We start from the raw sequence: 19,563 nt of genomic DNA, 5'->3' as shown, positions 1-19,563 counted from the left end.
TGATGACAGAAGTTTGGGAAAATAGTTCCTGTCCTGCCATCTTCTCAACTCTTCACTTCCATGGAATATTGAATTCAACAGTTACACCATCTGCCCAACTTAATTATAACTAATCTAATGTGGAGTAAAACTCACATGTTAAGAAAGCAGAGATCCCAAATGGAGTAAAAGAAGGTAGCTATTTCTGTTGGTCTACTTACAGGTCCCTAGACCTGGAAAAAAACTGCATTGCCCCTCCTGAAATGACTATACTTATGTATCAGGAGAAATAGGGCATCTAAGAAAGCATTTAATTATCTCCAAATAGTACTGCTGTTGAACTTGCAACTTGCTTGAACATCATTCTCAGGTCTTTTTGTAAGAGTTGAATAATGGGACCTGCTACACAATAGCAAGACCAAGTGATAGGTCATTTGTTGCCTATTTTCAATCTAACTTGGCCTTGGCTTTCCAATGTGCAGTTAAATTTCCATGCCTTTAAGCAGTTGGAAGTGCATGGTCACACATGTTAATAGAGGCAACTCAGGTTAGTAGCCATGTACAGAAGAAATGAGACTGGATCTAGAGGCAAGTGTTCCTTTGACATACTTGTGAAAGCCAGTCCTCATGCTGAATTTTTACCTAAAGGTGCCTTTTAACTACATTGTTAGAAGATCTCTGCCTTTCTCCTTAGAGTGTTAGATTGTTGAAAGAGAAAAAATGGGAAGGGTTTAGCAGGGGCAGTATTGCTCCCAAGACAACTTTTTCTGAAGGCTCCTTGCTGAAAAGGATGTGCAATTAGGTATAGGCCAGGCTTTCTGTTATAGGTAGTTGACTGTGTTTTCTTCTTTCGGGGAGGTGCCAGTCTTGAGAAGGCCATGAGATGTTTTGCTTTGTCTCCAAACAGTAGTTTTGTGTCTGGAGTGGCTTAGACTCATGGCCAGTAACCACCTCTAACATTAAAATGCAGTTGAATAGTCTGAAGAATCTGGATTCCTGAGGACAACACTCAGGCCTCAGATTACCTCATGTACAGAACACATAAATGTTCTGTTTCTGGACCAACATAAAGGTAGTTACCATATGCAGGATTGTATATGACACTAATTTCCACCCTTGATCTGCTTACGTGTGGGTGTTACCACTTCAGAATCTATGAAATGTTAGATCACCAGCTCACACAATTTCTTTGTGAAGGCTTCATGGTTGGGTTAGCCCTTAGTTTTCTATTTTATCCCAGGAATTATCAGGAAAAAGGGGCTTCTATCTCTGGCAATGGCTCAGACTTGAGTAAAAATAAGTCCCTTGCATCCCGTTCTCTTCCCTGTGTTACTGCACATGTCATTTTACCATGAGCTCATTAACTAGCCTTAATCTTCTCAGCTTTTGTGTAGATCCTTGACAAGGAAGTAGGAGCGTTGGCTTTTCCTCTGACCATGTTCCGATTCTTTCATTTCCATTGTCAGTCCTTTCTCATATTATTCCTTGGCCTTCCATCTGTCCATCCCCTCTCCCCAGTCACCCCTTTTACAAAGCACTTTGGATGAACATCTCCCTCCTCTAATTTTATGCTCAGGGTTTTTGGGGTACTTTATGTGCACATCTGCTGTGAAAGTTGATCACACATGAGCTCACTGCAATTGTACATAACAAAACTGCACCACACTGACAAAAATAAAAGCATAACGAAGTGGAGATGCTGGAACTTCTATCAAGAGAGCACCCTCTGTTGTAAAAAATTAACATAATTTATATGTATGCATTGAACAACACCCCTGTACCCTGTATCTAGTCAATAGTGAGGTTAGCTTTTTTTTTTTAATGTTTAACCCTCTTTTTGCATTGAACATTTGCCAAACTTCTTCTTGTCTGTAGTTGAGAGTTTCAAAACCGTAATAGCAGTTTTTTAGCTTGGTGGCTTTCTCCGCTGTCTTGTTCTTCCTTGCTTTTCTCTTCTGCTCACTTCTGTGTTTTGCAAACTTCTTGAAATGTTTACAGGCCTTGACCTATTTACTTTAATTTTTAAAAAACCTGTACGTGGTCTTTGATTTTTATACATTTCTAGATGATGAACATAGATGGTATTATTAAATTGGAGACATTTTTTTCTGCCAAAGGGTTGCATTTCTTTTTCTTTTTTTGCTATATGTGTGATTTATTTTTCTGTTTTTATAAGATGTTTGACTTTATAATTTGGTTATCATTCAGACTGAGACCTATTTAATTTCCCCTTCTTCCCCTTCCTCCATGTATAACTTTAATAACTACAGAGTTTAAGTGTAGGGGTCTAGCCTAAATGATGTAACCTCGGTTATTTTTTCTCCCTCCAGTCCTGTACAAATAAATAAGAGAAATGTACAATTCCACTGTACTTAATGCACGGAACGCTTGGCAAATAATTATGTCAGTGAATTTGAAACTTGTATTAAACACTTTAGACATTTGTAGAAGGGAATTCATAGAGTTTTCACTTATATACTAAAGGTTTTTTGTGCAGTTCTCATTGCAAAAATAAACATTTGTACTGATTATATGAAGTAAACTTTTTTCCCTTTAATCTTTCACTCTTTAGCAGCAAGGCTTGGCTAAGACTGTATTGAATTATGGGTCCCAACATTTCAATATAGCTTCACTCAGTTTGTATTCGAAAAGAGCAATAGACATCCAGCTTCAGAAGAGATTTCTGAACATTTCAGGTCTTGCCCATATCGAGTATTAATTTAAAGGAGAAATCCACAACTCCAGATAGTAATAATAGACTTAGAGTGCTCCCTGTATAAGAATGTTAGCAGAGGAATGCAACAATGTCGCTAGACTTCAAAGATTCAAAGCATTCCAGTGTTTGGGGTAACATGGTGTATTACTTATTTTTTGACAATAAACTGACTACATAATATAACATTATCAGCATCATGTGATAAATGGTAGCCATAACCCCTCTAAACATTTCCATCATACCATCTTACGGCTAAGCCAAATAAAAAGGTCTCTGCAGTTTGCCTGAAACATCCCAGGTTCTAGTGTAGGGTGGGCGACCTGCCAGTCCACAACCTCCCATTCACCAGAAATGTGTGTTTTCCTCTGCTGAGAAATAGGAAATGAGCAAAACTGCAGAAGAAACTGTAGTGAAAATAAAGCCCACCAAAAACAGGTGAAAATCTCAGTTCACTGACTTCTGCACAAAGTGTCCTCACTTTGTGTTACAACCTCACTCACTGCAGTGCTCATTGGCCATCGAAATGTCGTCTTATGAGTCTGTAGGGGAAAGCTACAATTCTAGGCACAGATACGTTGCATCAGGAGTGCAACAGGTATTTTGGGATTAAAGTCTGGGGCCTGTCAATATGCAGGAACAAGTGAGAATGCTAAGCTGGTATGTTGCTTGCAACTACAGTACATTCTACTCAAACCCAGGCTCCTGAACAATCAACGTCTTCCAAACAGCAAATGGGCACCAACAGCACAGAGAAATAAAAACCAAACTAACACTGCATGATTGACATGACATTAGAAGAGAAAACATAATGATTAATGTGATTGCATCAAATATATGTTACGTTGTGTGGCTTACATAAACCAATATATAAAGGCAAATCATTACTGATGCAACTGCCAAGTGTATGGTCATCGTGATTTCATACAGTCCCTTTTAAAAGGGAGTATTGAAAAATTGGCCTTGTGTTACTTGTTGCTAGATTCACATAACACATCAAACCAAAACTAGACAAACCATGTCTTATCTTAGTGTACTGTGTGAATCCAGTCTGAATCATGTTGCAAAAGAAAAATAATCCAGAACAGGGATGTGTTGAAGGACTGCACATTTTTGTAATTTTAGGCCTTTGAGGGCCATGGGGTAGGTATGACAGTAGTATAGTGATGTGACAAGAGGGAGCAGGACCAGCATTTTGGACCCATTTTTTCAATTTTTATTACTTTAAACATATTAAACTTGTCCCTTACTTGCTTCAACACCATCCTGACCTACACACACAGTGCTATATGTCAGTTCACACATTGTGCTAAACGATAATGTAATTTGGGTTTTGATTCAGTTTCCCAACCATCCCAAGGGCTGCAGGAAGCTGTTGGTGATAATGTGATATCACTAAAATGGGTGTGACCTATTTTTCACCCCACCCCTTTTTTTGCCACTTGGGAATTTGAAGGGTAGGAATAGGAACCAGAGGCTTCCCAGAGGCAAAATGTCTTGTATGAACCTAGCCAACTGTGCCTTATTCCGGGTAAAAATGGGTAGAAAAAAATCCCCTGACCTAACCTAGTTTGTGATAGAGTGAAAATAGTTGAATAAACAAGCTCATATAACTATAGTTAAGATTATCAAAGACAAAAAGGTCTTTGGTATGGATGGAAGTGAAATTCTAGTAGTTCTGGGGCTGGAAATATAATTAAACATATCAGTTCCTGCTTTGGGTGGAGTCCAATGAGAAAACCCTTTTCTCTTCATGGAAATGCACAGGTAAAAAGCAAAACTTCCTGGGTGGGATGAGCATTGCTCCTTGCTTTTTCTGGCAAATGCCCAAGGAACACAAAAGTCTTTCCCAACTTTCTGGGGAAGGGAGACCTTGTTTTGGCAGAGAGCAGACTCTCACCCACTGGAGTGAGAGTGGGATGTCTTGTGAGCAACGGCCTGCATGAATTGGGAATGACACAGGAACGTGGCTCTTCCTGTCATCCTTTTAGCAGTAGGTTTGATTGCAAGGATGTATATCCTGAATATTTTTACTGATACTGTACAAATGAGATATAATTTGTCCAAGTAATGGTTTGAGGATAACGTTATAGCTTACTTCATTACACTTGGAAAAATGGATGGCGGTAGATTAAATGTTCATAACTTTTAATCAGAATTTGTGCTATAAATCCCTCCTTCTGGTTTCAGAACTAAACTCACTCAGGTCCCCCTCAGGTTTACTTTCCAGACCACTGTTGATGCCTGTTGTTGTTTGATTTCTATTTATGTTTTATTATTGTATGCATCCAGAGCTACTATAGAATTGGACAGCCTTATAAATTTAATAAGTGGCTAAAAGTATGAATCATTGTGGCTTTCTCAAAACCGCTTGCAATTTGTCTGAAACTGGCAGTGCTCAGAACCGCTGACAGCTTGCAGGTATCTGACCAATTGTAACAGACTTCCTGTGATCACTTCCAAAAATGTACTGGCACAGCCTAAACTTGTACTTGCCTTTCTGGCAGCCGGATCACCTGCTGACTCATAGTCAGCCAGCCATCAGCTACAATTCCAAGAAGCTCCTCACATCCACCATGGCCCTGCCACCCACTCCATACCTAGAGGAAGAATTTCTAATTTGCCTTTATTACATTTCATGATGCTATTTTCAGCCCATCTTCTAAGCCAGTGTTTCTCAACCTCGGCCATTTTAAGATGTGTGGACTTCAACTCCCAGAATTCCCCAGCTGGCTTGTTGCAAATGGCGTAAGATATTTCAGGGCTGACCTGGTAATTTCAGGATACTCAAGCTCTATCCAGAAATTCCTAAGTTCTGTATGAGGAAATTACGTTCTGTACTATGAAATTGGTCAGAACATCTGTAAGTTGCTGCTTCTTTTTAAACACTAATTCGGGTGCATGAGATGCAACAAAAGGATTCTGGACCCAATCCAATCCTTCTGTTGGAAGGGGGAAATGTTTCCTAACTGTGGTACACAAATCAGACAGATGTTCACATTACCCAAATAGGTCTAATAAACAAACAAAAATAATATGCGTACACTGAAGGGCTCGTACTTAGGATGGATGTTGATGGCATGGATTTTTTCCCATTGTGAATGCCTGGCTGAGGCCACTTAAGCACCTGTCTTCCTCTTGTCTACCTGCCTTTGCAAATGTCATTCTCATGGATGTTTACTCTAGAGGAAGTCCCACGCCAAATGGAGTTGAGACACAGATACACTGCAGCAGAGCGACTCACCCCAGTTGCTCTTGTGCTGTTGAGCAAGTTAGAAACTCCTGCCAGATATCTAGCTCTCTCTGCTTTCAACTCCATCAGCTGCCTTTAGAAAACAAGGGCTGCCTGGGGAAACATTTGCCAGAGTTTGGGGGCAGAGAAGAAGTAGGAGTGCATGTGCATCTGGGAAAAGGCAGTCACCTTCTCCCTGTGCAAATGGTGTGCAAACACTGGTGACAACAAACCAAGTTGAAAAGTAGCATCAAGGCAGGAACAGTTAGGATGGCTGAGCGCATATTCGAGAAGGGTGTATTGAGAGTTTTGGGGGTTTTTTTCCCCTCAGTCCCTTGCAGAGCCTATTCAAATTCTGCAGAACCCAGTTTTGAAAAACTACAGCTTATGGTTCTTTAATCAGACACCCTCTGATTTAATCAGACACCCATTTTGGTACCAGAGGCAGCCAAAGCAGACACATCTGGAGTTATGAAAATCAGAATACAGGCGTGATTGGATATAGCAGCAAAAGGAGTGGGGTTTGCTCTCTGTTTATATACAGTGGCTTGCCCTTCCTGGGTTGGTGAGGGTGTTGTTCTCTCCTTGGGAGTTCCTTGATTGGGCTGTTGTTTGCTGCTTGGTTGATTGCCTGAGTTAATAGTTCCTTGATTAGGGTGTATTGTGCTGTTTGATTGTTCCTCTGGTGTTAATCCTGGTGTTAATCTTTGCATATCTGGGCTGTTGGTTGCTGGGAGGAGGTGTTCTGATCTTTTGGCTTTTCTATTGTCTCTTTTGAATGGTATGTAAATGTTGTTTAGAGGTAATTTGCAATTTATCTGAAACTGGCAGTGTTCAGAACCGTTGACAGCATGCAGGTATCTGGAATCATAAGAGACTGGAATTACTTGTTCCTGTGATCACTTCCAAAAATGTACCGGCATAGCCTAAACTTGTAAGGTAAACAATTTACCTCTAAACAACATTTACTTAGTTTTTTGGTTTGAATGCATATAGGTTAGGGGTTAAGCTAATCACATACCTGGGAGTTAACTGTCACACCTTTCTTGTGGGGCTAGGTTCAACATGCCTTGTCTGATTAGGGTTATGACCTTGCGATTCACACTTTTCTTGATGGGATCGGTTAAGGTTATGACTTTGTAAGCCCTGTGCCACATGAGGGGAGGATTATGCACATCACATCCGGGGGAGGCGGGGCTACACGTCATATCCGGCAGGTGGGGTCGGTCACGTCACTTCCGCCTAGGGTTATGGCCTGGGGCTGTCAGCACCACGTGGGTTTACTTTGACGACTACCGCCGTTAGAAATGGTATACGCTATTTCTACTAACGGGTCACCTGCATACTTTACATTTTAATACTTCTATATTACTAGTAGAATTGCATTTCATCCAACATCAGCTGCCCATCTATTTTTGCCACAACTGAAACGCAGATTGCTCTCTTCCCGCAAAGCCTAAAAGTGACCTGTTTGGAGCCCAGGGGCTTATTGTTCCACCAACACTTCACACAGTGACTGAGTTCACACATAGTGCTTAGCCACCATCCCCTAATTGAACAAGGCCCAAAACAGTTTATATACTCCAGCCCTAAGCCAAAGCATGGCTTATCCCATGCACCAACCCCGTTGTTCCATGGGGTGCACCCGGACGTAAGCAGGGGAAACCGCTCGAGTAGTTCTCCTGCTAAGCGAACGGAGGGAGCCCTTTGAACGCCTGGCCGCGGTCATCTTCCGAGCCGCATCTTGCTCTGGAGCCGCTGCGGTTAAGAAAGTGAAGCGAGAGGGGCCAAAAGTCACCTGCGGCCATTTAATACCGGCAGCAGGTGTAACTTTGCTTGTCTTGCTGCCCTGCGAAAATAAACAAGCCTCGGCCGCACAGCTTGCCGGAGGCTCGACCTACACCGGCTGCATTAAGATGAAGGACTCTTCGGCTTTGAAGCCCGGCCTTTCTGGGGCTCTTGGAAGAGCGAGCCCGCGCCTTAAACAATGACTTTCGCTCCGATCTCCTGGCCTCTTTCAGCAGCCGAGCCCGCTTCCCCCCACCCCGCCCCGCCCGCCCCGCCCGCCCCGCCCGCCCCGCGCTAGCCCGGCTGGCCTCTGGAGACAAGATCCAGCCTCGACCTTCCTCAGAGCAGCGAGCGATTCGCCGTCTCTGCCAGCCTCGGCTTCGGCTGGGCGGAGCTTGTATCGGCGGCGGGCACTGCCCACCGGTGGGCGCTTTCTCCGCCAGCGCGCAGTAGTGCCAGCCTTGGCTTGGTGGGCGGATCTGGGAAGCTGGCTTTAAATAGAGGAAGGCTGGGAGATAAGTCGGAAGCTGGAGGTGGAATTTCGGGCAGCGCCTGAACTTTGGGTATTTGAGTAACCTGGCTCATGCTGCGCTTTGTGCGGGTAACTCTCATAGATCGGGGCAGGCAGGTCCCGCTCTGCATACTGGCCGGGACGCGGTTGTGTGAATGCAACCAATGCGGTTGAGTTCGTTCACCGAAGAAACCATGGTTTACCTTGTGGGTAAGGGGTTCGAGAGACGCAATACCGGCAAATATCCTCAAGGAATCTGGAATCTGTTAGGTCGTTTCTGGGGGAAGGAGAACAAAGAATTTAGGAAAGCATGAAGACTTTTGCAAAGTTGAATATGATACTTCATTCTGCAAAACCTAAATGGAAACACTATTAACTTTTCAATTTACAGTTCTCCCGTTTTCTGAAAAGCAGCACCTATAGTCCTCGTGGAAAATGTCAAGTAAATGTAAATGCATTTGCCATGTGAGCCAGGTGATGCTCCCTGTTCCCTCTTAGAGGCGTTACCTTTCGTTTTTTCTAAAGTATGTTCTTACTCTCCTGACTTTCCTTTGTGAAGCTCCCAGAGCATTCAAAGAAAGGCTTGGAATTTTACTGCTGTAAGAGTAACTTCGTGGCTCTGCATGAGTTTGGTTGTGGATTTTTGTTTTCTACAGTCCTTTATAATTATTTATGCATCCTGCACATCCGAGCCACAGGAAAGCAGGAATCCCTTTTTCTCTGGGAGTTGTTGCAACAGATGTAGCTTGAAGTGTTTGTTGGTGTGCGCCTAATGCTTTCTGGAATTAAATCTGTGCTATTTTAACTAGAATACCTAAAAGAAAAAACCTTCTCTTTTAGCCCAGGATTACATGCAAAAGATGGCATCCCTCTATCGCTCCTTTTTGGTGCCCACTCGCTTAATGCTGAAGGCCTCCAAAGTTATGTTGACCGTGTATGGTGCTAGTTGTGTTGTTGCTCTTTTCTACTGTATGTGGGCATTGTGGCTGATCCTTACTAAGGGCCCCAGTCAGGTGTTCCGGAAGACTTATGAGGGGCTACCACCAAAGATTCTCACTGAATCCTGTTATGGTGAACACAAGTATTTGACCCTCAGGGTGAGTCTGCTTAAGGTAAAGGTTCCTCAGAGTTCCTCACTGAGATCTCATTAACTGAGGTTCACCCAAGATCTGAAGGTAAGATCCTGGAGCATAGTGCTACAGATATATTTAAAAGGCTGGGGTGGGTGGGGGTGACATAACAAACTGTATTGAGCCTTGATTACTTAGCTGTCTAGCATAATAATTTCTATTCTGAATGGCAGCAGCTTTCAAGAACTCAGGAAGAGAACTTCATCATTTCTTATCCAGCTTCTACTTGTAGATTGAACCTGGGCTCTGCAGGCAAAATGTGCTCTGTTACTGAGTTATGATCCTTGGATAGCAATGTGTAATTGGCTTCTTTCTCTGTCCTTGGCACCTTTGAAAAGTTGGGTACGGCTCCACTACATTACAGCTGGTGAAGAAGGGGCATGCCTGATGCTTTTTTGCATGGATTTCCCCAGAACTGGTAAGTCTTGCTCTGGTGTGTAGTTGTAGAACATGATCATGCGGACTGTGGTTGTCTTCATATGGCTTATTAAACCAAAGAACTTTGTGCACCACTGCATGTTAATTAAGATGGGGAGCCTACCATGTCTGAACCCAAAATGGCCACTAGTTTAGGTTGGGGGTAAAGCAAATTTTTAAACTGAGGTTTTGCATAAGTTATACAGCCCAGTGTGCAGGAATACCAAGCTGCAGTCATCTTGGATTTGGATGATGGTGAACCTCAAACTTTTATTTAGATTGAGTACATGGTAAGACGGAGGCACATCTGTACTCAGTAAATGAGCTTCTGGGATGAGTGTATAATCATGTCTATAAGGTAAAGGTAAAGGTTTCCCTTGACGTAAAGTCCAGTCGTGTCCGACTCTAGGGGGCGGTGCTCATCTCCGTTTCAAAGCCGAAGAGCCGGCGTTTGTCCGTAGACACTTCCGTGGTCATGTGGCCGGCATGACTAAACGGAATGCCGTTACCTGCCCGCCAAAGTGGTGCCTATTAATCTACTCACATTTGCATGTTTTCGAACTGCTAGGCTGGCAGGAGCTGGGACTAGCAACGGGAACTCACCCCATCATGCGGATTCGAACCGCCGACCTTCCGATCGGCAAGCTCAGCAGCTCAGCGGTTTAACCCGCAGCGCCACCACATCCCTTTCAATTATGTCTATAGTCAGAGAGAAATTACAGATATATCATACACATGGTAGGTGACAAATATAGGAGAGGTTACATGACATAACTGGGAATAGGAAATGACCCAGAGAGAATGGTGATATTTAGCTACTTGGAATTTCATTTCTAAAATCCACTGTAAAGACCTTCAATTTTAAATTGCAACCACAGAATGCACCATTTATTTGGTGTTAGTTACATGTCAAATGAAATGTAAAATATATGCTAGGCAGAATATATAATTCCTAATCACGTAAACTGGAAGGTCACTGTGGATGACATCAAGGAAATATGTGATTGCAAGGGAGCCGTTCACTGTACTTTTTCTTACCTCTGTGTTGTTTGGGTGTACATTACACAGGTTTTCATGGCGCCATCAACTGAAGGAGTTCAGCCAAACCTTTAAGGTGGTGGCACTTGATTTGAGGGGCTATGGCTTTTCTGATGCACCACTGGCTTGTGAGTGCTATCAGAGGGATGTTCTTCTGGAAGATATACATGGTGTCATCAAAGCCCTGGGCTCCAGTGGAAAAGATGGTGAGCTCAGGAACAGTTTTTCTGGCTGGAGAGTCTGATCTGCTACAACAGTGGCCATTATTTGAGAGCTCCCTGTGTGGGGGTGGGGAGGGCATGCCTACTATTGCTACCTGGCTAAGTTTTCTAAAATATTTCGAGGATACTTATGGGAGCTTTTTGTGACTGAGTGAATTGATGGCCAAGGTACTTGTCCACACTCTTTTTTCCCCTGATGTTTTCTGTTTGGTTCTTTAGTGGATCCTAAGTGCATCCTGGTAGGTCATAATTGGGGAGCAGTACTTGCTTGTGAATTTGCTGCCACTTACCCTAACATGGTGGAGAAGCTGATTTTTATGAATGGTGTTCCAGGACATGTTCTCTTTGGTAAGGCTAGTATTCTTCTGTGTCTTTGGGCTCACCATAAGGGATTCTTTACTCGGGTCAGTGGCCATTGAAATTGTATAGTGAGTGGTCTTGGGATCTGGCTGGACTATCCACGGCATGACTATTTGTGGAGTAAGGAGGCCTTTTCTGAATCAGGTATTCTATCTCAATAAGCTAGGGATGGGTAATCTGAGAGCCCAGACCAATCCATTTGTCATTCCCAGAGGGGCTCTAGTCCAAGTTACTAAAAATGCACAATATGAGTGTGGCACACTTACTTGTGGGAAGATAGTTGTGGCTCAGGGGTAGACAGCCAGGAGATAACAGGCACCTACAGATGCAGGTTCACATTGGCAGCACTTGAACTCAGCAGCTGGGAAGGAGGGAATTGGGACAGAGCTAAGGGGCAATCCCTGTTTGGAGTGGGAGTAGATGCCAGGAAATGAAGTGGAGGCCAAATAATGTGAAAAATAGCTTAAATAACCCCAGTGAGGCCTCTTAGCTCTCCAAGGTGAACTTTTTAGATGTTTAATATATATTAAGCATTGCCTGTTTGCCACAACTTATTTTACTTTTCGAACTTGCAGAGTATCTCCCAAAACATCCCACCCAAATTATTAATACCTGTTCCAACTATCAAAGATACCAGAGTGGCTGTTGTCCTTGGATGACTTCAATGTGAGTAAAGGTTAGGGAATGGTTTGATAGTTTGTCTCCCCTTGCCTTAGCAGTGTAAGCTTAAAGTAGTATGGTCCCCTCTGGAGGGACCTGTGGATAATTTCTTTAAGCCTGGGTTTGTCATTCTGCACTGGAGGTGGCTTTCTTCCCTGGTCCCTCTGCCAGGTTTTCTGCTTTTATCTGAACCCTTTGATGCTGTCTGCTTTGCTTTACAAAACTTAATTTTTTTCCCTCCTTGGTGCTTCATGTGAAGCTGTTCCATCCCTTCTTGTCTGTACAGAATAGGCAAGAATGGGGCAAGGAGAGGATGTTTCAGTGGCAAATGAGCTCCATGGATGGTGAGGCAAAGGTGAATTTGTTTCAGGAAGGACTTGGGGATAGACAAGGAACAGCCCTAATTACCTGAGGGATGTTTTGAAATGCTTAGAGATTTTGATATGTTTAGAAAGGGAAGGGAGTTAGGAGTCTGCTATGTATTTTCCCTCCCTCCTGCATGGAGCTGCTGTTGCTCTGCTCCTCTGTTCTAAAGAACCCAACAGAATGTTGGGAAGAAACTACATGAAGGGGCTTGGGAGTCTGCCTGTCCATCTGTCAGCACAATAACTGTCTAGAAACTAAACAGAATGGGATCAGATTTGATGGAGGCAGGGAGGGAGAGAAGCTGGCAAAAGGAAGATTGAGTTCAAAAATGGGGATGATCCAGCTGTGGACTGTAGAGAGAATACATCCCTATCCTGTTGACTGCTCCATGCTAAGCCCCCTTGGCTGATCCTTGCTGGTCATGCAACCCAGGGAAGAGGATATGCAGCTTGCCCTGTGCTTCCCAGTGTACACATACGAATACATGCAGGTAGTACAGGAGGGGAAGGCAGAGATACAGATACAGTTGCAACATATAGCTTTATTTCACAGAAGTCTGTGGCTGTCGTGAGTAGAGGGATTAGAATAATTCCAGAAGCCATGCTCTGCATGCTTTCCCTGCCTTATTGAGTGTTGGGAAATCTCTAATTGCAGCCAACACATCCATATTTTGGGTGAAGTCACAGAGGCAAAGCAGAGATGCAACTTCCTCAGGTATCCAGCCCCTTTGTACCAGGTTCCTGGAAGATGAACACACCAGACAAACGTATATTGCTTCAAGAGATCCACTGGGATGTAATAATGAAGACATTGGACTAGGGTTGCAGGGAGACCCAGGTTCACATCTACAGTCACAGAAGTTCACTTTGAACAAGTCACTATCTCTCTGTTTAACCTACCTCATGGGACAAATGGATGTACAAATGCTACATACACCCCTTGAGGAAAGAAAAGTGAGCTATAAATGTAATGCATAAATGTTTAAAAGAAGCACTCTCAACAGGTTGTTCTGGCTCAGAAGAGCCTGCGTTGTACAAGAGGGATGCATGTCTGGTCTGGGTCTACATGTTGTTCTGTCTTATTCTAGTTAATAAAAGGCACCATGATGAGCAAGAAGCCAGAAATCTGGGATGTCGGTTCACAGCAGTGGAACTGGAGCTTTTATTTGTATGGTTTCTCAAGGCCTAATGGTTTAACACCACCCAATTACTACAGGAATTTCCTCAGGTGGGACTCCTCCTGGGCTCTGGTCTTGGGTTGTATCAGCATTTCTTCCCTCCCTCAGGGTTGTCTGAACTGCTTTCCAAAAGTAGCCTTCTGGTCTTAATTCTGCAAGAGGGCACATACTCACTTTTTCATCAAATTTATTTATTTATTTGTCATATTTGTATAGCTGCCCATCTCACAAAAAGGGACTCTGGGTGGCATACAACACTTAATTGAAACCAGTAATAATCCGAGGGAGGTAGCCCTTTCCTCTTTTAATGTGTCAGGCCAGGGAATGAGAAAATCCTTTGAGCTTTCTGAAAGGTAGTCTGACAGATCTGCATTCCTAATAAAACTGGAAGTTACTGGGTGGCGGACTGATGCTAAAGTATGAATGTGCTGTCATACCAGATTCTCCTAGCTTTTTCCCAGTGATTGGTGTGCATGGAACCTCGGGGGGAAATAGCAGGAAGGATTTTAGCATGTATCAGCAACAAGCTATTAATTACCCAAGGTTCATTAAAATCTTTATCCACATGTGTCTGCCTTTAACAGCTGGATGCCTCCAAAGCGCAAAGATATTTTGGTGCCTGCTCTGCTGCTCTGGGGACAGGATGATGCATTCCTGGAAGAGGGGCTGATCAATCAGACACTACCCTATCTCCAGGGCAGCTACCATGTGCAGGTCTTCCTAGGCTTGAGCCACTGGCTACCTGAGGAACAGTCCGAAGAGGTCCATCAAGTGATGTGGGATTTCCTTCAAGGGAAGAAATGTGGTGAAGAGTTAGAGTAATTGTTCTGTAAAGTAAAGACATCCATACTACTTGGCATGAAGGAAACAGCAGCAGCTTGGCCTAGCTCTGGATTTCTGATCCTCGCTTCCCCGTGGAATGTCTGCATGGTATTGGGATTCAAGTCCTGTGTAGCATTAATTGGCACTGCCCCAAGCCCCACTTCCTTTGCACTGCTGTAAAGGTTAAAATCCAGTGGAAAAGCAAGTCTCAGCTATATTTGTTGATGCACCTTACTGTGGCCAAGTCTTGCGCTGTTCCTTACTGAAAAAGCTTGAAAGACAAAAAGTTGCTGGTTTGAATCATATTGAAATCAAAGTTCTCATGATGAAGTCACCCTCTTACTGAACTATGAACCTGGGATGTACTGTCAATGCATTATGAAGAATTTGCTTCCTGACCCACAGAGGGCTTGGATGAATGACGGTGCTAGCAGACATCCTGAAAACACCCGAGAGGTCAGGAAACAACTTAAGTGGACTTAACTTTACAAAACAAAAATGGGATACTCCATTACTCTAAACAGAGAAGGAACAAAGCCTGCCTCTGTAGCAGGAAATGTCAAATGTATATGATAAATTGGGAAAAAAACACACTATCCAGTATGTAAAAGGATGATGGTGTGTGTAATTTAGTATAATTTAATATAGTATGAATGCTGCTGGGCAGAAGATCTGGATAAGTGTAATTGTTGACAAACCTGCATCTCTTATAAAGATTTTTGGGGCCGCAGATTTCATTCATCCTCATATTTTGGACCTGATATCTAAAGGGCTGAATTGATAGGCTGGGTTGTTTGGGTAAAGGGGCTCTAGTGGAGGGCTGAGCCTCAGGGCCACAACTGGTGGGGGGGGGCAACGGGGCATGTGCCCTGGGTGCCGCGCTGGGGGCATGCAAAAATGAGCGCTGGGGTGTGTGTGCCAAAATGGGTGTGGAATCCATGTTTGCCCTGGGTGACACAGACCCTATTTGCAGCCCTGCTGAGCCTGGAGAATGCAAGGCTGGAAGCCACAACCTTCCTGTCCCAGAAGCTTGGAGTTGACACACACTAGCTCCGCCCTGTGGCTTAGTGCCCTTGCTGCCACCACCTGCCTTCTGTGGCTTAGTGCCCTTGCTGCCACCACCTGCCTTCTGTGGCTTAGTGCCCTTGCTGCCACCACCTGCCTTCTGTGGCTTGGTGCCCTTGCTGCCACCACCTGCCTTCTGTGGCTTGGTGCCCTTGCTGCCACCACCTGCCTTCTGTGGCTTGGTGCCCTTGCTGCCACCACCTGCCTTCTGTGGCTTGGTGCCCTTGCTGCCACCACCTGCCTTCTGTGGCTTGGTGCCCTTGCTGCCACCACCTGCCTTCTGTGGCTTGGTGCCCTTGCTGCCACCACCTGCCTTCTGTGGCTTGGTGCCCTTGCTGCCACCACCTGCCTTCTGTGGCTTGGTGCCCTTGCTGCCACCACCTGCCTTCTGTGGCTTGGTGCCCTTGCTGCCACCACCTGCCTTCTGTGGCTTGGTGCCCTTGCTGCCACCACCTGCCTTCTGTGGCTTGGTGCCCTTGCTGCCACCACCTGCCTTGCTTAGCAACCTCTCCCTAGCCATAGCAGTGAGAGAGGGCACCCACAGCCTATGCTCCTTCCTGTGCCACCTCCTGGTCTGGTCACGCTGAGACATCTCATGAGGGATATCAGCTCCTCCTGTGCACCTTCTAGGGTGGGGTGATAGGCCAGTCTCAAAGAGACAGACTTAATCTTAAAAAAAAGAAAAAAAAGAAAAATAGAACATGTAACGATCCTCTTCAGCTTTAAGCAGTTGCAGGTAAAACATTAGGGGAGGTAATGGGGAAAATAAAGTTCAACTCACATGCTGCAGCTTAAAAGAATCTCCCTTAGAAGAACAACAAAGCACAATATAGGATACAGGGCAAACATACTGATACTGCTCTGCCCCTGATTCAGAGGAACTGTGCTGGAAAGAGAGTCCATGTTGCATAAAAGATACAATTTGCACACGATGTACAGAGAATATAAATACCAGAGACAATAAAGCATAAAGAGCGACACAGCTAGACAAACCAAAGATCTAACTCAAATGCAGTACTTCATTAATTTCCCCCTGTTCTAGAGAACAGACTAACAGACTTAAATAAAATTCCCTCATTTGTTACCCAGCAATCCCATTTTAATCAGAGGTTGGAGGGGAATCTTAGCTTTCTCTTTCTCCCCCTCCCCCCACCCCCTTCAGCACACTCCTTTTTGATATACGCCTTCTTGCTTCCTTTCTCCAGAATTATGACTGCAGTTTCCAAAAGAACAAAGCCTCTTCCAGCTTGGTTGGGAGGGAGAACCTCTTTTTTCCTACAGTGTGTGTTAAAGTAAGTGTCTGTCCCTCAAGATGATGATGATTTGAGTGTCTGAGCTGGCAGCTTGCCCACTAGCATGAGGAGCAGGCTGACTGGCAGGCAGGCAGGCAGGCTGTGAGAATGGAGTTTTGCAGCCCGCCTATTTGATGCAAATGGGAAATGTTTTTGCAACTCAGGCCTCTAGACACATGGGTGACATCACCAGGAAGACAGGAATGAGATCTTTGGATTGATTCTGTTTTGCGTACATTGACTTTTTGTTGGTTTTTTTAAAAAGTAAAATAAATATGTTAAGCCTGCTGGAAGCTTGAGAGCCAGTTTGGTGTAGTGGTTAAGGCACCAGGCTGGAAACTGGGAGGCCATGTGTTCTGGGTGTCCTTGGGCCAGTGACTCTCCCTCAGCGCTAGGAAGGAGGCAATGGCGAACCGCTTCTGAAACCTTGCCAAGAAAACTGCAGGACTTCTCCAGGCAGTTGCCAGGAGTCTACACTGACTTGAAGGCACAAAATAATAATAATAATAATAATAATAATAATAATAATAATAATAATAATAAAGCTTAGCACCCTTGTTTGGTTTTTTATTTTTGTAAAGTGATACATAATGCTACTGAATGTTGGCTGTGTAATCTATGGGACTGGGAGATGAAACATCGCCACACCTGTGGGCAACGTGCAGCCCATGCTCTCCATACTCATATTTTGAAGGGTGCCTGGAGAATTGCACAAGAGAGTAAGAGAGACTTCTTAGTATGGTTTGTTCCACTGAGCATATTATTGATGTAGAAAACAAAGCCTAACTATTCAGTGTGGTCTAGGACAGACCTACTACTGCTTGCTTACAATGTAAACTTACTTTCAGGAGCAAGCAGGTGGAGAGAGGCAGTGCGCAGGGAACTGGCCAGGGTACCAGTGGAGACTTGGCTGTATTCTCAGACCATTTGCTGCCGGAATGCAGGCACTGGCAAGAGGGGGGGGGGGCGGTTAGCCAAAGTCAACTCACCATTCACCAAGAACACAGGGAGGTTCTTTATGGTCCTCCTGCTATTCCATCTTTGCAGCAGCAGTTCAGCAGGCTTTTCTCCCTCTTTTAGGTGGGACTGGGTCTATATTTTTCTTCTTTGTTTCCTGGTGAGGTAAGTGTACATTTTACACATATTTGTGGAGCTTCTCCTAAGTTCCTTCTCACATGCATAGTATTTCTTGCACACATATGCTTCATTCCTCAAGTAGGCTTAAGTCTGCTCTGCTTTTGACATGCTACAAGGAGGCACTGTTGCAGCAAAGTTCATGTGGAAGCCATTTTATATACTGAAGAGGCTGATAGAGCCTACAGAATTCTTTAAAAGGATTCTGATTAAAGAGAGAGAGAAAGGAAGGGAGGGAAGGAAGGAAGGAAGGAAGGAAGGAAGGAAGGAAGGAAGGAAAATTTATTTGAATTTCCCTTGAAGTCTAGTTTGCAACTTTTATCACTCATATGACTTCCCCCAGATTACATATTATTTAAAACAAGCAAAAGTCATATATACTTAAATGCAAAGCTAAATAGAATGTTTTATGAATGTAACTATACTAATGATATAGTGGCTACAGTAAAGAACAGTGCCGTAAGAGTCTCTTCCATCCAGGCACAGGCACAAGATTACTGGATCCCTTTCTTCTGTGCAAGTAAACTTCTCTCTTCTTTTTTCCCCCCACTATATCTTTCCTTACAAGCCATCACATCTATTATTGTTATCGGTACCTCTGCCTTCTCAACTTTCCTTCCAAGTTTAGCATTTCCTGAATGAGGTTTGTGCAGTGGTTCTTCACATGAGACCGAGGACATGGTCCTTCAGAGATACAGAAATCCAGGCCTTTGTGACAGATCCCACTTGCTTGTAGCGTGTTCTCCATCCATCCGCTAATGAGAGATTATTTTGATTTCCTACTTCGGTAGCATTTGCCAATGGCTTAATTATTGCGAATGCTTCCTTTCAAAAGGATGAATGGCTGAGTTCAGATTGTTCCTTCCTTTACTTCAATGTTGCCATTCATAACATGATGGTACCAGGGAGAAGGGAGAGTGGATTCAAGTGGTTGATGGTGGTAAAACACTGCTCATCCTCTGTTTGCCACTGGGTAGAGTCCATTCTTTAAGGATAGCCCTATTGCCTGGGTACAGCTCCAGGAGCTGCATTTGCAATACTCCCTGAGCATTGCAAGAGAGGCCATTTGTCCCACTTCCCTTTTGCCTATACTGGCCATCTAGGTCCCATTCTCATCAGCCTGGCTTTTTACACTTCTGTTTCTGTAAGATTTATAATAAGCTTACTCCTTAAATAATCTGACAATCTGCCACTCTCTCCATGGTGACACAAAGGCTTTAGAAAAATGTTTGAATTTTCAGGCAAAAATGGAACTGGTTGGTTTCTATCCTTCGAATACTTTCTCGCCTGCCCTCCTTCAAATCTTGATTATGTTTTCCCCTAACTCCTTCACATCTGTTTTTGTGCCACATTTTACAACTGGTATGAGAGGACTCTGCCATCTGGTCCTATCTAGCAAGTAGCTTTCAGGCTTGCATGTGGGGATGTGACACTTTTTAGAAGAGTGGCACTCATATTCATTCCCAGAGTAGGAACACAACTTAGGTTGCCTTGTAGATTAAAAGCGAGGACTGAAACTGAACTACTGTTCTGTTTTTTGGAGCAGCAGCAGCTCCTGCCTCAGAGGAAGCGGCACACAGTGCGACAATGGCCTCAGTTAGGATTACCAGATGTCCGACCAAAGGAGGACATGTCCTCTTCTTTGTCGTTATGTCCTC

General features: G+C 44.0%; 1 protein-coding gene across 1 annotated transcript; it reads left to right on the top strand.

Moving 5' to 3' along the window:
• Positions 1–8,198: 8,198 nt before the first annotated feature.
• On the top strand, positions 8,199–14,913 carry EPHX3 (epoxide hydrolase 3). Its single transcript, XM_063292556.1, is given in 10 exon segments — positions 8,199–8,313; positions 9,064–9,312; positions 9,682–9,741; positions 9,744–9,771; positions 10,839–11,014; positions 11,249–11,377; positions 11,965–11,994; positions 11,997–12,055; positions 13,503–13,642; positions 14,177–14,913. Coding segments are annotated over 9 exon segments (1,098 nt in total). The 5' UTR covers positions 8,199–8,313; positions 9,064–9,074; the 3' UTR covers positions 14,415–14,913.
• Positions 14,914–19,563: the final 4,650 nt, after the last annotated feature.

Source organism: Candoia aspera, chromosome 2, assembly GCF_035149785.1.
Source record: "Candoia aspera isolate rCanAsp1 chromosome 2, rCanAsp1.hap2, whole genome shotgun sequence".
NCBI classification, from domain to species: Eukaryota; Metazoa; Chordata; class Lepidosauria; order Squamata; family Boidae; genus Candoia; species Candoia aspera.
This window is presented reverse-complemented; position numbering and strand designations above follow the sequence as displayed.